The sequence below is a fragment of the Mustela erminea genome, chromosome 8 (genome assembly GCF_009829155.1).
Source record: "Mustela erminea isolate mMusErm1 chromosome 8, mMusErm1.Pri, whole genome shotgun sequence".
Taxonomy (NCBI): domain Eukaryota; kingdom Metazoa; phylum Chordata; class Mammalia; order Carnivora; family Mustelidae; genus Mustela; species Mustela erminea.
The window spans coordinates 25,259,553-25,276,059 of record NC_045621.1 but is presented as its reverse complement, the minus strand read 5'-3'; the positions used below and the strand labels follow the sequence as shown (position 1 = coordinate 25,276,059).

General features: G+C 36.4%; 1 protein-coding gene across 1 annotated transcript in view; it reads left to right on the top strand.

The window, feature by feature from the left end:
• The window catches only part of ABCA12 (ATP binding cassette subfamily A member 12), a 283,550-nt gene that overhangs the window by 174,307 nt on the left and 92,736 nt on the right, over positions 1–16,507 (top strand). The window contains exons 6-9 of the mRNA XM_032354711.1: positions 5,381–5,472; positions 8,572–8,669; positions 11,326–11,511; positions 13,179–13,357. Of these exons, the coding sequence (XP_032210602.1) occupies positions 5,381–5,472; positions 8,572–8,669; positions 11,326–11,511; positions 13,179–13,357 (555 nt within the window). The remainder of the gene's footprint in view (positions 1–5,380; positions 5,473–8,571; positions 8,670–11,325; positions 11,512–13,178; positions 13,358–16,507) is intronic.

Sequence of the window (16,507 nt, the reverse complement as noted above, 5' to 3'; positions counted from 1 at the left end):
TGTCCATCATAGTAACTTTAAAAAAGTTTAGAAATGTATTAATTCAGATATACATCTCCAAAGTCCCTCCTAAGAATATTAAAGATATCCTAGGATGGAGGAACATATTAAGACATTTTTAAATCTCAACATCTTAACTGATAAAGATTTTTGGATTGGCTAGTGGGCCACCTAGAAAAGACGTGTATTTTGAACATGGGCAGGCAGGGATTATCTCTGAAGCATTGATGACCCTGGGAGAATGAACATTAGGATGAAATAGAAGAAAACAATGAAGAAAAATTAAGATATTCCTGTGAATGACATCTCTTGAGGGTAGCCAGGAAGGACAGCTGCATCAAATCAGTAGGGGAGCCTCTGTGGCGTTCAGTGCCCTTATTTGTAGCTAAAAGTCTGATGAATGTCGTCTGAAGCTGGGATCAGAACTGGCCTAGAGCACATCTCACATCTTCTTTCCAGGTGTCACTGTGTGATTATTCTAGGGAAAAAGGGGAAAAAATATAAAATGTTTAACTAACCCTTCGAGGCAAAAAAGAATGTCAGAATTTTCTTTCTAGGACTTGCCATATGTATCTTCCCTAAAAGCAATTCTTTTTATAGACAGAATTTACCATGGTACACATGGATACCACCTACACAGGTAATCTTTCCCACTCACAGGAAATAGAGAGACATACAGTATGAGTGCATAAATCCTACCATTATAATGATATCTATAAATGTGACATTTCACAAATGTTACTGTTGGTAGACATGTCTGAGAAGACGTAAAATCTACTCTGGGCCTAGTTTCCCTTCCAGTATCTTAAATGTAACATTTGAATCTGAGCTATTTCTTTTATTGAATTCCATTCCAAAAGAGGGACCTATAAATGCCACTGAGGCAGAGTCTACTTCTTCAGCATCGTACAGGAGAATCCCTTAGACATCTCCATGCTACTGTACAAATGACTGGGTCCCATAAAAGGTAGTCACCTAAGCCCATGGGCCACTTGGAAATTTAATTCAAGCTTTCTTGCCCCACCTAGAGGGTTGGATTTTCTGGACTCATGTGAGCTTGTGTGCTGGATTCAGGGGGGCTTCTAAGTTTTTACATTTGCTTTAATATTCTTCCCAGAGATATCCAGTATTAGATAGATTCTCTGAGACTTCCTCAGAGCTTTTGAAGTTCTTGAATAGGGTTTAGGATTTTTTTTTTTTCATTATTTCTCATCCAGGCAACCTCTAGGAAGTTGGAAGGATTTTTTTGAAAACACTTTTTATTTTAATTTAGTTAACTAACATATATTACTGGTTTCAGAGATACTGGTCTGTGATTCATTGGTCTTATATAATGCCCAGTGCTCATTACGTCATATGCCCTCCCTGAATAGGATTTTTAAGCTTCCTGAGTCTGTCCTAGGGAGTGGGAATGGGCAATGAGTCATCACAGAATAAATTCACTTATCTGTAATAGCTTTTTGCAGGGTTTCTCAGCGTCAGCACCGTTGCTACTTGGGGCCGGATAATTCTTTGTTGTGCTGTGCATTGTAGGATGGTCAGCAGCATCCCTGTTCTTTAGCATGTAGGTGACGGGAGCACCACCACCCTCCCGTTCTGACAATCAAAAAAATACGCCTCCAGTCATTGCCAAATGTCTGCTGGGACAGGGGCCAAAATTGCCACCAGTTGAGAACCACTCGTCTAGGGAAAAGGTTAGGAAAATGTTCAAGGTAGCAAGAGCTTTGAATTAGGGTTATAATTCTAGACTCTTGCTCTATAAGCACAGATTAGATCTGTGGTTTAGGAGCCCCTGTCATGTGTTCTCATTGTCCCCTCTGCATGTCCTTACTTAGCTATTATTTTTAGTGTATTTTAATCTCAACTCCATATTTGATTATTCCATTATGTATATATAGTAGGAATTTAATAAATGTTGGCTAGTTAATCAATGAATATTGTAGGTACAGTGCATGATTATACATTATATAATGTATAATCTGCCATGCCGTTCCTGGGTATTTTCTCTTAAAGGACCTTTGGAGAAACAGACATGCAACAGTGGAGGGCAAGCTAAGCTATTAAAAACAATATATGCTTCCTTAGCTATGTGTTCTTCCAAATGATACTCCTTATTATCTAGTATTCAATGCTTGCCACGTGCTAGGCATTCTCCCATCTGTCAGTGCAGTACACTACAGTCTTTTCTGAAGAATTTTACAGCTTAAAAAGGGGAAAACTGATCACCACTACAAATGAAAAACTCCTTTTATAAGTAAACTTATAAATAAATAATAAAAATGAAGAAGGGATTACAGAACCCTGGGTAAGATGCTTTGCCTTGTCCTACCTCACTAGCCAACACTTAACAGCTCCAGATCTGTGAATAATAAGGGTACATCCCCTTGGTGTCCAGAGATCTCGAGGTTTCTAGTATTCCAGAGAGATTATATCTGGAGCATAGATGCATAAGAATGGGATTTCAGCTCCATCCTGAAGGCTGTCTGTGTGCCATCATTTTTTGACAGTTAACATTGGTAAGTGCCTGTAGTGACAAGGCTCAGACAGACACTGGATAAGCGCATCCTGTATAGTACTCACAACTCTGGCAAGGTAGATCATTCCGAATTTGCAGATGAGGAAGACAATGACTGAGGTGTTTTAGGAAGTGGCTGCGTGGGGATTCCAGAGGTGTTTTCTAACTGGAAGGCACTTTCTGCCACACCCCAGGATTACTGTCTCTTTTTATTTAATCAGCCATCTGATCTTATGGTCCAGCACCATAGGTGTTTGGAATAAGAAGATGAATGACACATGGTGCCTACTTCCAAAGATGTCACTTCCTAAAGTGGGGAAGTGGTAGGAATAGGTACACAAACATAATGCACTAAAAAATCGTTATGAAATAAGTAGGTACTGGGTGCTTAAATTGTCTGAAATCACGGAAAAAGTACTGTTTCTCACCTATCATTCTAAGAAGCATATAGTTCTCTGTCTATAAGTGTTGTTGTGCTAATGAGAAAGTTCAGAGATTACCATTAACTCAGTAGTACTGGCCATCTTCCTGCCCTGCATTAGTAATTTCATAGGGACTTAAAAGAATTAATTAACTTTGCTTGGGGTGGGGGTAAACTGTTTCAATATATAACCTTAATTCATCTTTTTACCCACAGTGGTGTCTTGTACATTTATTTTCTGGTTTCCATTTTAAGAGCTTAAAGACAATGCTTTCTGCTGTGCAGTGGCCGTGGACGCATGCCGTCACACCACATTTTGTAAATGCAAAATAAAATTGGGGAACTTGTAGGCAGTTGAACAGCAAAGCCCACTTGATATCCTGATTTCTCACCCCAACAAAAAAGGCACAGCCAGGACACATCCAAGGAGAGGGATCACCTCCCCACTCCTGTTACATGTATGCTTGGGTGATCATGTCACCATGGGTACTTGCTGGTCAAGGATAGGTCCTGTTAGAAGAGAGGACTCTATAGTTGTTTGTCCGGAAGCAGCCATTTTACTGTTGAGCAGATTGAAACCTGCTGAGCCAGTGGCTTGCTGGGAAAGGGAGGACTTTGTCTTTCTTTGGTCTTTAAAGAATTTTTGAAGGAGTAGGTTTAGGGTGCTTCTCTGAATGTGGGAAGATGGGCAAGATGTCTCTGTCTAGTAGATGCAGCTTTTGCTTCTCTAAACTTAACATTTTCTTAGTTTCTTATCACTTCTTCTATTTTTCTCTCCCACTCCCATTTATTATTCAGTCTCTCTTTTCTCTTGCTCCTTCTTTACTCATGTTGATCTTTGTCATTCTCCCTTTGGTTTTTGGTGCTGTCCATATTCCTTAAAATTTTTATGAAGGCACTTTTCCCCTTTATTTTCAAAATGTGTTGATATTCAGTAGACTTCCTTACAGTATTTCAAGTCTAACTAAAAAGAAAAAAAATGTCGAGAAAAAGAAAAGTGAACCCGAGACTTTCTCAAACTTTCTAAAACTTCTGTTGAGAAAAGGGAAAATGTACAGGTCAGTTCTTATTTTTATCTGAACAGTTTTCCCATCCAAATAGTCAGCATAAGGAATGTAAAAAGATTTAGGGGAGTACAGTCATGGTCATGAATAATTCAAATATACATTAAGAATGCAGAACTTTTGGAGCAACCAGTGCATTTTATAGAGAATATTGGAAAAACACTGGGGAATGAAAACAAATATCACCTCTTCTTATCATTTTTACTAAGAGGACAAACTTAAAAAAAAAAAAAATCCCAATTATAAATCACAAAGTACCCTGGAACCATGATTCAGATCTTACTTCTAAAAAGGAGGTTACATTGAACCACAGCAGTAAATAGAACTTCTTGCTTTTTCACTAGTATATTTTTATATCCATCCTTACATATCTTAAGTAAGTTTTTTATAAATAACTACACCAAATTTACCAATTTTTAGTAATTCCAAAAAGTATTCACATCCAGGCATCAGAACTGATTGCATTCTTGAAATACATACATTTATTTTAGGCAGGCACTTTAGGTATATCAGGTTTTCAAGAAAATGTGATTATCTCGATTTTGATAATCAACTAAACAGGCAGTGAATTTTTATAAAGTAGGTTACTAAAGGTCTAGTAATGTTTTCTTGCAAAAGCTGATGTGATCACAATGTGTGGGGATTTCTGGCACCACAGTGCTATTATTACCACAGTGATGCATTCAGTACAATAAAGGATCTACTTAACTTTGTTATACATGCCTTTAACACCTGGTGCCACCTGTAATGACAACAGCCACAGAACTTGGCATGGACTAGATACTCAATAAATGTGTGTTCTTTCCTTTTTCCTTGAATATATCTTACAAGTATTCAGTTTTGATAGTCTTCAAAATGCCATCTATAATTTAATATATAAAACTTAACTTTCTTTCAAGGTTGACAAATAAGCATACCTTTGTTTCAGTCCCTGAAGCATCTTTGGGCTCTTACCTGTTTGAGATCCATCCTCTTTTTAAAAAGAAAAAAAAAAAATATATATATATATATATATATATATATATATATATGCACATATATATGTACCTATGTATGCACATGTATCTATAATCTCATGATTACTTTCAATATTTAGCTCTAATGTCTTTTAAAAATAATTTCCTATTTATAAGATTAAAGTAAAAATAACTATTTTAAACCTCATCTAGACCATTTTCTCTGAATAAAAATTTACCTTGTAGGAGATCCTACATATTCACTGGTGTATGGTGTGGTGAGTTCTTCCATTATAATCCTAGAAAGTAGATTAAAAATTTGAAAGTCCTTGGAGAGCCCTGGAATCTGCCAAATGATACACTGCTGTAACTAACTGAAATTAATGTGGGTGAAGTTGTAGAGTTCTTGCTTTTTCTTCACTAGTGAAATTCTGAGAAAGTCATCCAACCTGGAGAAGGACAGTAATTTATCACTCCAGAGCACCAAAGTTCCAGAAAGAAGGCACACATCACCGGGTAAGCTATTCTCTTCTGTTGAGTTTAGAGGGGGCCTCTTGGAACAGCCAGCAAGGTCTAAGCTTTGAAAGGGTTATGCTTTTAACTTTTCAAACAGAGATGGAATGCCTAGAATATTCCCAAGAGATTTAAATGTTTCTTAAGGTTGCCTGAGTGTGGCAGTGCAATTACGCAAGTTCTTGAGGATAATTGGAAATGAAGTTCTTACTAAAATACTTTCTAGGAGCAAAAGCTTAGATGGTACTAAATATGATGTTGAGAACTGCACACTTTGCCAGAATTGGCTAGGGACTCTAACGGTCTGCGATTAGATGATGCTGGGAAGGTTAGGAAGCCCGGCAATAAAAGGAAATTACCATTTGCAACGCTACAGATGGACCTAAGGGGTATAACATTAAGTGAAGTAAGTCAGAGAAAGACACATACTGTATGATTCCACTCTTATTTGTAATTGAAGAAAAAAAAAATGAACAAACAAGGGAGAAAGTGAAACTAAAAAAACAGGCTCTTGAATACAACTGGTTGTTGCCAGAGGGGAGGTGAGTGGGGCGGGAGGGGTGAAATGGATGAAGGGGGTCACTCATCTTGATGAGCACTGAGTCATGTATAGAATTGTCGAATGGCCATGTTGCATACCTGAAACTAATATAACACTGTATGTTAATTGTACTTCAATTTTAAAAAGAGAAAAAATGTTACTGGATGAAATCTCAGATTTGCCCAAACTTTTCATTTTACAAATGAGAAATCTGAGGCCCAGCAAAGTTATATGCCCTGTCAAGGCTTATCCATCAGACCTGATTCTAGAGCAACAGCCAAACTGGGATTCTTTCGGCTGTTCCTCCCCCTCATTGCTCAGTATCCCAGGCTCTCAGTGGGACTGTAACGCTTCCTTTACAGCTAGGTCAGGAGCCTTCACACTTTAGTGTGCCGAACACCTTCTGGCCGAGCTGCCTGAGCCTTATACCAAATAATTCTGTTGCAGATGACCCTGAGACACTCATTAGAAGCCATAAATTGGGAATAAACTCTCAAAACAGCAGGACAGTTTTACATTCATTTGACAAATACTTATTGCATGCCTGCTATCGTGTAAGCTCAGACCTATGTCCCAGGGATATTAGGGAATGAAACAAAGATTTCTCTGTGTTTGGAATGTGATTGGTGCTGTGGAGAAAAAGAAGTACTGTTAAAAAATGCCATGGGATATATAAGATTCTGTAACATTTTGTAAGTTGGTATAGCCACTGTGGAAAACAGTATGGCGTTTCCTCAAGAAATTAAAAATAGGAATACTGCGTGATCCAGTATTTCTGCTACTGGATATTTACTCAAATAAAATGAAATAGTAATTGAAAAGATGTATGCACTCCTGTGTCTACTGCAGCATTATTTACAATAGTCAAGACATAGGAGCAGCCCAAGTGTAAGTGTTCACTGATAGATAAATGGATAAAAATGTGGTACACACACACAGATATGCACACACTGGAATACTGTGCCACTTTAAAAAAAGGATGAGCTCTTGCCCTTTGCAACAGTGGGGATGGACCTAGAGCGTATTATGCTAAGTGAAATAAGCCAGACTGAGAGAGACAAATACCATAAGATTTCATTCATAAGTGGAATCTAAAATAAAACAAAACAAAACAAAAAAAACCAAATGAATAAATAAACAAGAAGAATTAGACGTATAAATACAGAAAACAAACTGATGGTTGCCAGAGGGAAGGAGGTGGGGGGCAGGCAACATAGATGAAGGGCTGTGGGAGATACAAGCTTCCATTTATGAAATAAGTCACGCAATAAAGGTCACAGAATAGGGAATAGGGAATAAAATCAGTGATACCGTAACAGGGTTTTATGGTGACAGATGATAGCTACACTTGTGGTGAGCATAGCATAACAGAGAGAGAAGTTGAAAAGTTGAATCGCTATTTTGTACACCTAAAGCCAGTGGAACATTGTATGTGAACTGTAGGCAACTAAAAACAAACAAACAAGAAACCGTGACATCAAATAACATTCCAGTGCAAGTTGATGGACCAGAGGACAAAAGTCCTGTGTTAATGTAATAGAAATACAGTAGTGTGAGTGGTTCTGAGGAACTAATGTTCTGTTGTGAATGATCTGAGGGTATTTGGCTGAGAAGCTTAAAGCACAGTAGAAATAAGATCATAGTGTTGTGGTCCAGTAAGCTTTGCTTTGCTCAGTAGCCACAGATGAGGTTTCTGCCCTGGCTGCTCATCTCACACAAGCATTGCCTGATCCAGAGGAATTGGTTGGTAAATTCTCAGCCCCACAGGCACTGTAACATAACCTAGGCCCTCCTGATAATAGATCACTGTATCTTTGGAAACAAAGATTCCTTGCTGTGAATGTAACAAAGTATCTCTGGCCAAAATTCATGAAAGGTAACATACTGGCTTAGTGACCATCCATGCTATAGGTATGAACATAATCTTCTAGCTAATGCTCCTAACCCAGAACACTCTGCCACATCATAAATAGTGCTCGATGAGGCTACTTTGAGAATTACTTAATTAGAATATACTGCAGTTTGGACTAATTGCCTCATCCCATTTATTTGATCTGAAATATCTTTCAGAAAACACTTTGGGGAGGAAAGAATTTATGATCTTAAGCAGATTTCAGCCTCCCAATTGAATAATTAAAAGAAAACCATTATCACCAGATGTGCATTGGCAGATCCTTTGAACAGATGTTAGATATGATGGATCTGTAGAGCTGGTAGAAGCACCTCGAATCCTCTAGGCCTGCACAGAAATGATTCACTTTATTAGGCAGTAATATTGGTGATGAAGTTTAATGACATAAACTGGAATGAAAGCAAATGACATCTAAAGTGATTGGAAAAAACCCAAGAGCAGACCAAAACCATCACAGTTTTATGTGAAGAGAAATAATGATGGAATTTGCCATTTTGCCAGCACAAAACTTTCATAGAAGTTGCATATTTGAGTACGTTCTTGCTGTGGGGGATGTCAGGGTACAAGTGATATTTATGGATTCTTACATGAATCTGCCCAATTTTGTGTATCTGTTTAGAATGCTAATCTGTTCGTTCTTCTGTTACAGCCCCAGTATTTCCCAGTCTGAGCTCTGTTTTGGAAAGTACTGGAACAGATACTTTCAATGGTAGTCAAGTCCTTGCCCGGATCCTTAGTTTGGAAAAGGTAATTTCACTCAGTTTTGTAATGGACTGATAATAACTAGCAGTTGAACAAATGCCTCTGAGGTTAATACAAGCATCTCCCAAACAGGAAGAGATTTGGAACACACCCCCCCCCCCCCGCCCCCGTCCCCATCTAGAGTAATATCGCAGGAGGATTCTTTTGTCAGGAGCTCTTCCATCAAAAAGCTTAATTCTCAGACGTTCTGAATTCATTAAGGTCTTGGACTTTTATTTATTTCCCTATTAACTGCCTTAATCAAACTTAAGATTTTCCTCTAGTAAGAAATAAGGTAGCATTATATATAATCTTCTAATTTTCTGAAACAGAAGAAAAAAAGACATATGACAGCAGACGAAGCTCTAATACTACACTTGGCTTCCTCATCCATACTGATAATGCCTTTAGAAAATTTGAGCTTTGGAAAGTATCTCCCCAAAGTAGTAAAATCCTTCTCTTTAGCATGGTTTGGAGAGCTTACTTATAGATCCTTCTTATTTTCAGATTCCAGATTACAAAAAAAAAAAAGTAATAATTTCTATCAGAGGCATAAACTGGCAGCCTGTGAGCTAAATGTGTGTGTGTGTGTGTGTGTGTGTGTGTGTGTGCAGGGATATTAGGAAATTAAGTTGAACGCCTTTGGGCAGAATGGTTTCCCTTCAGTTGAACACAGTCCCTACTTCTCCTTACTGTCTTTCATTCAGCCAGATTCCTACATTGATTTGGCTGGCCTTTGCTTTATGTGCTCTTCAGAAATTAAAAGAGATTATTTTTCAACATTTGCTAATAGACTTCTCTCTCTTTCACTCACTGTCTCTCTTTGTCTGTCATGCACACATGCACACTTACGCATTTTAAATAATATATTCATGTTTTATGCAGTAGACATTTCTTCCATCTGGATGGAACATAGGATATAGGACATAGATTGACTTTTATTCATATTCCAGTGATCATAACCTCTGCAGCTTAGTATGACTCTGTTAGTTAACCTTTGAATTAACATTCTATATAAGAGGCATCTCAGTAAACACGTTTATGTAAATAAGCCAAAGGACAATGCAAAAAGGGATTCCAAGAAAGGCATTATTACCCATGAAGGCAATTCTGCCAGCGCTGGCTGAAATAGAAGAGTTTCCCATTCAATTTAGTCTAGATGTTGAAAGTCTGGTTCTAACAAGAATAATATTTGAGATACCTAAAGCTCCCTGTTTGGCATTGGAAGGCCCCAGTATGCTCAGTTAATTCCAATTTAAAGGCTCCCTAAATCTAACCAGTATGTAAATGGGAGGAAGTTACTTTATTCCATTCTATTTCTTCCATATTAGTTCCTAGAAGCACAAAGTCTTCATTGAATCAGTTAAATACTTTAATATCTAGAGTAACAACACTATTCTCAAAAATACTGCTTCACTGTATTGAAACTCCTGAGTTCTCTTTCTCATATGGAATAAAATTTCAGAATTTTGTGAAGCAGCACAGAATCATATATCCAGTGGAGATAAGTCAAAAATGAATTTTCTATGTATAGATACATATTTTTAGAGTAGTTGGAGCAGGGAAGGGTTGTAAAAATTAGGATGACATATTGATGCCTGTGTCAGCAATCTCTCTGATTCCTCTTTCTTTCTCTTTACTGCTTTTTGCAACCCTTGCAAAAATGAGTAGAGAAATCATTTTGGAGTGAGTTTATGTGTAATGTTAAGAAAGAGATATGGATGAATGACTGGAAGACTTGGCACTTATAGTATATCCTAGAATAAGTGGATCCTGTCTTGTTCCATTCACTGAGAAGTTGCATCATGGGATGGCGAAGTATAGCTTTTGTGACTTAATATTAAAGGGGAAGATAAAGTTAATTGGCCTTCACCTCACAGGGTTATAAGAATTAGTTGTTAGAAAGGACCCCTTAAATGTTATAACTGACTATAATTGGCTCTGTAAATACCTAAACAACTTAAAATGGTGAATGTGATCACTATTATACATGAAATTGGTGCTGTGTCTGTGACTGGTCTGTCCTGTGAAGTAAGTATATGGAGGATTTAGGATTCCATTATGAAAATGCTTTTCAATTATTGCTGTTGTTAATTATATACTTTTATGTGTTTTCATATACACATTTTCTTTTTTTCTTCATATGCATAATTCCTAAGTAAACTATTTGCTTTATAAATGAAACATAAGTTATGTTGGTCCACTTCTCTAAAAATAACACTGTGGGTCTTGGATGTCAATGCTCCTCCTCTCTCGAAGTCCAGAGATTGCAGCCAGTTTCCCGATGAAGGGTCACAGTTAGGACACCCAAGTTTGCTGCTAAATGCCCAGGAAAAACTACGGTTTTTAAGTTTGAAGATTTTTGTCAGAAAAGATCTGGTGAATTTAGTTTCTCTGGTCGGAGACAGGAAATTAGTTCAGTTAAACAAATCATGTATGAATAATTTAAAACATAACAATGACAAGAATTACCACATTCATACATTTTCTTGCAACTTTTCATAAATAAACCAAATGTATTTTAGTGTTATTTTAATAGTAGCTATAATGCGGGGCCTTAAAATGGCTATTGTGAAGACAAGTCAGTTTCCTTGAAGAGAAGACTATTTTATATCTATATTTATTAATGTTATTATTTCACTCTTCTCACACATATTTTTAGCTGTTAGAGCAAAATTCAACTTCAGAAGACATACGAAAAGAACTGTGCGAGAGCTATCCAGATTATACTGCTCATTACATCTTCTCTTGGACAACTCTAGGGAAAAACGTTTTTAACAAATTTTGCCTATCCAATCTGACCTTTCTAGAGTCTTCTCTCCATGAACTAACAAACCAATTCTCTCAGGTAAGTGTAAATATTTTAATTTGATCAAGACCTCTTAAGCAATGAAAGGAAATGTATTGCTTTCATTCTTAGATCCACAGAGTGATTCAACTTGAGTCAAAGAGTAAGTCCATAGCCTTACTATGGACTGGGTAATACTGACTGGAATATGGGCTCACCCTTGGCATGCACTCCTTACAGAGATTCACACACAGTATCTAATTCTAAGTCATGTCTGCTTTCCATTTAAAGGTGCAGGATTGAAATGATTACAATGTTGAAACAAAAATATTGCATTACGGTTATTGTAGACACATTTTTGTAGATGGTTTTGCTCTATGGTGAATGAAGATTGTTTCCTCTGTCATATTTAAGTAAGATTACTCAGGCTGTAATGTAAGTTTAATAATTTAACTATTAGAGCCATTAACTCTTAGAAATGAGAATAATGGGTTATCTTCTTAATTTTTCTCACTAATATCATACCTACTTTGAAAAGCTGATTTTTGATGAAACAATATATCCCTCTCCTCAAAACATTGCACGTTAGGGACAAGGACTTTATACTGTAAAGTAGTAATGACCACTTCTGTATGCTATTCTTAAAACTGTGGTATGCAAAGAAGTTATCCATAGTCTTCATTTAATGAAATCCCACATACAATGAACGATCACAAAAACACTCAGAATTTTCTTTAAATTTTATAAACAGGACTAAATGAAAGATACCCACTTCTGATACTTTACTCCTGATTCTCTGAATTTTACTGTAATTTCATTCAGTACAGAATGTTTGAATTACCTTTAGTAATCTGAGCTTTCTAAATGAACCTGATTAGAGACACTGTTATAATAACCCCTGTTAAACACAGAGCACTTAAAATGTTTTCTAAACAAATTCAGTCATGTAGGGTAGAATGTTTGCTTAAGAATACATTGTTCAAAATCACATTCTCGGCATGAAAGAACTTGAATTACAACTGAACAAAAGCCTGACTTTACCAATATGAATGACTTTATTAAGAAAATTACTTTGGGTGGGAATATAATGAAGAAATACTTTACTTGTTCACTGGATCCCGTGATACAGGGCAGGAGCAGAAGTCACAGTTTTTATTTGTTTGCTTATAATACAAGTTGTGATTATTACATAGGTTCACTCACTATAAATCATTTATTGTAACTAACGTTCCTGGTGTGGCAATAGAACTTTGAAAGTATTTTCTTCCATTAAGTATGTGTGTATGTGTAATTGTAGTAGCAAATATATATAGATTTAAGGGTTCTGAAACCAAATAATAAATAATATAAAGTCTACTAATAGATACAGAGAAGATTTGTCTGTAAATCCTAAACCTGATCCTAGGGAAAAACAAAAACATGACCCAGAAGCTAATTTCATTTTAAGAAATTAATTTTAATTTCCAAAATGTAATTTAATATATTTTGTATAAATACAGCTTTGTTAACCAAAATTGAACTGTGCCAATTTCTGGAGGTATAAGAAAAAACCCAGTTATGTTTAAGGATATTAGAAATGGTTGTAACTTTTCCAAGTAAAGAATGACTTCGAACTCTTTGACAATCAGAATTATGTGAAAGTCTACATTTTTAATGCCTTTAAAAACAGTGAGCCGTGTGATTACAAATGCTGAACTCCCATTTTGCCCTGTTTGTCATTTTGTAAGATATCAAGTGATCCCAACAACCAGAAGACAGTATTTCAGGAAATGGTCAAAGTGCTGTCCTTCTTCTCACAAGTCCAAGAGCAGCCCACTGTCTGGCAGCTTCTTTCTAGCTTTCCAGATGTGTTCCAGAATGGCACAACACTAAGCAGTCTACTTGGTGTTCTTAGAAATGCAAACAGGTAAGAAAATATAAGAATCAAGTGGGACAAATAAGTCTTTTCTTTTTTAATGTTACCTGTGAGGATCACTGGTAGGTAAGTAATTTAAACATGGAGCCAATAATCATCGAGTACCTTACTGCAGATTTTAATAATGAAAATGAAGGTATTAGTTAAGCAAAGAGAAAACACACACTGCAGTCATCAGTCATCAGGGTTACCCAAGAACATTGAGGAACTGAGAAGGCACAGTAGTCTTAACAAATCTATAGTCAGTTGTTATTGCAGACCTTCTGAGAAAAGTGTGTAACAGGAACAGGCGTAGATTAGAACATTGGCTCAGGCTCCTTCAGGGACAGGCAGAACTCTGCCTTTAGCATTTCAACTGCCCAAGAGTAAACTGTCCCATTGGGTTTTAGTTGATACCATCCAATATAAAACAACCTGTTGGTTGGAATTTTCAGCTGAGCCACCTCAGTGGGGTTGGTTCCCCTCATGTGCAGCCAATCTATAAATAATCTTTCTAAACCTGCATATTGGGTTGGGTTTATTTGACATATATGACTGAAGATTTGAAATTATCTTTGCAGGAGAAACCCTTTTAGAGGCTACTTGCCTTATAAAAGAGTTCAGACTACAGCCAGTGTTTAGAATTTAATGGACTCGTACTTAGTTTTTGACTTTGACGTCTGTCTGGCTGATTTGGAAATGTGCATTAAAAACAAGAAAAGCAATACTAGATCAACAGCTGTCGATTATTGCATGTCTGCTACATTCCAGACACTTAACTGAGCCCTTTACAGATATATCACATTAAATCCTGCACCTAAACTATTATTCAGTTTGTAAATGAGGTGACAGAGGGTCATGGAAATTAAATATTTGATAATTATACAGCAAGGGGGACTTAAACCTGGGTTTTCTAACTCCAGAATCCAGGCTACCTCTTTACTACGTCAGTAGGAACACAATGTATTCCCTCTCTAATGTCTGAGGTACCAGAAGAGAGTGTTCTCACATTCTTTGGAAAGCGTCCAAGAGCTTATGTTTGTTCAAAGACCTTATAATAAGACCTTATGTTGGTACATTAATCTCATTCGATCCCACAACAATGCTTTGAAATTGAGGCAACAGATATCCCCATTTTGTAGAAGAGGAAACAAACCCTTTCAAATTACTGTCCCAAGATTTGAGAACTAGTAAGTGACAAAGGCAGGAAGGACCTGAGGGATGAGAAGTCCTGTGCTCTTTCCACAATAGCCCATCATAACTAAATTACAGAAGGAGGAAGATGTAGGGAGTTGGTTCTCTGTACTGGTCCGCATTTTAGCAGTTAGGGTAATTTTCACCCAGAATTTTGGCACTTCATCCTCTTGCTCTTATTTATATTCTGTCTTAATAAGCAAACAGGTAAATCAATTAAAGGAGGAGAATCATTTGAATCCTGTAGCATAGCAATAAAAAAGAGTCAAAGTAATAATCTGACCACAGTAAGATAGCACTACACACTCGCTAAAATGGGTACAATTTTAAAAGATGGACAACCCCAACTGTTCACAAAAATGTAGAACAAAGAGAACTCTTTGGAAAACGGTATGATAGCTTCTAATGAAGTTAACAATAGGCCCATATGATACAGCATTCTACTCCTGGATATATACCTAAGAAAATGGAACCGTATGCCCACATGAAGATTGGTATGCTATGTTCACAGCAGATTTATCTGTAATAGCTAAAAATCAGGGGGAAAGAACAAATAGCCATAAATAGAAATACAAAAAAATTATAGTTTATTTATACATTGTTATTCTGCTCAACAAGAAAAACAAACAGATTACCAAGTCACATAGTAATGTGAATAAATATTATGACTACTATGCCGGCAGAAGAATCCAGACACCACCCCCCCACCCCCCCAAAAAAGAAAACCTACTGGATGTATAGATATTACTCCATTTATATGAAGTTCTCAAATTCATATAATTAATTTATACTGTTACAAATTAAATCAGTGGATCCCAAGACAACTGGTGGGAGCATAAGGAAATATTTTGGGGATTATTGAAGTGCTTTGTATCTTATTAGCATGGTGGCTACATGACTGTATACATTTGTTAAAACTCACTGAATTATCACCTAAAATAGGTGCATATTATTGTGTGTGAATTATACATCAATGAAATTTAAGAATCAAGAAATAAAAAACAAAAATCCCACTAAATAATATTTCATAGAAGGTAGAAGATCCAAAAAATACTTCAGGATTAAAAATAAATACATAAATAGAATACTTTTGTCATTGTTTTAGTGAAGTAAATTATTTAGGATGGGCAATTTACTTTGGTTATTTTAATTATCTTAGAATTTAAAATAAAATTGTTGCATATCATAGCATTATGCAATAGAGCATCTGTCTGGTAATGATTACAAATGTTGTAAACCGGTCTACATAATAATGAAAAAGAAGACAGAAATACCTGAAAGAAATAATTTCAAATTATTTTGAAGTAAATGACATTTGGGGCATGTTGGGTGGCTCAGATCATGATCTCAGGATTGTGAGATTGAACCCTGTGTGGGGCCCCAGGCTGGAGCCTGCTTGGGATTCTCTCTCCCCTTCCCCTTCCCATCCCTGGAGAGGAAAAAAAAAAAAAGTGGTAAATGACATTGAACTTTAAACAACTCTTTTTTTAACTGGTCAATATTTAATTTAGGTTTTTATTGCTAATTTATACATGTTTTCTTTTTAATATGGTAGCCCTTGGCTATCTAATATGGCCTTCTAATATGATAACTGCATGTGAATTTTGACTAAAATGCTGAATTTTTAACTTTATTTAAATTGTAAACATTGATATTTGATTCAATTAATGGTTAACCTTCTCGTGTGTTTGGAACAGTGTTAGTATATGAACCTACTTTTTCATCTGTCACTATAATGAAATCTAAATACATATTAAATTTTTTTTTAAAGATATATATATATTTTTTTAGAGAGAATGAGCAGGGGTAAGGGAAGAGGGAGAGAAATCCTCAAGCATACTCCCCACTGAGCTCAGAGCCTGACTGGGGGCTGAGTCCTAGGACCCTGAGATCATGACCTGAACCAAAATCAAGAGTCAGCTGCTTAATCAGCTGAGCCACCCATACTTCCTGAGATTAAATATTTTC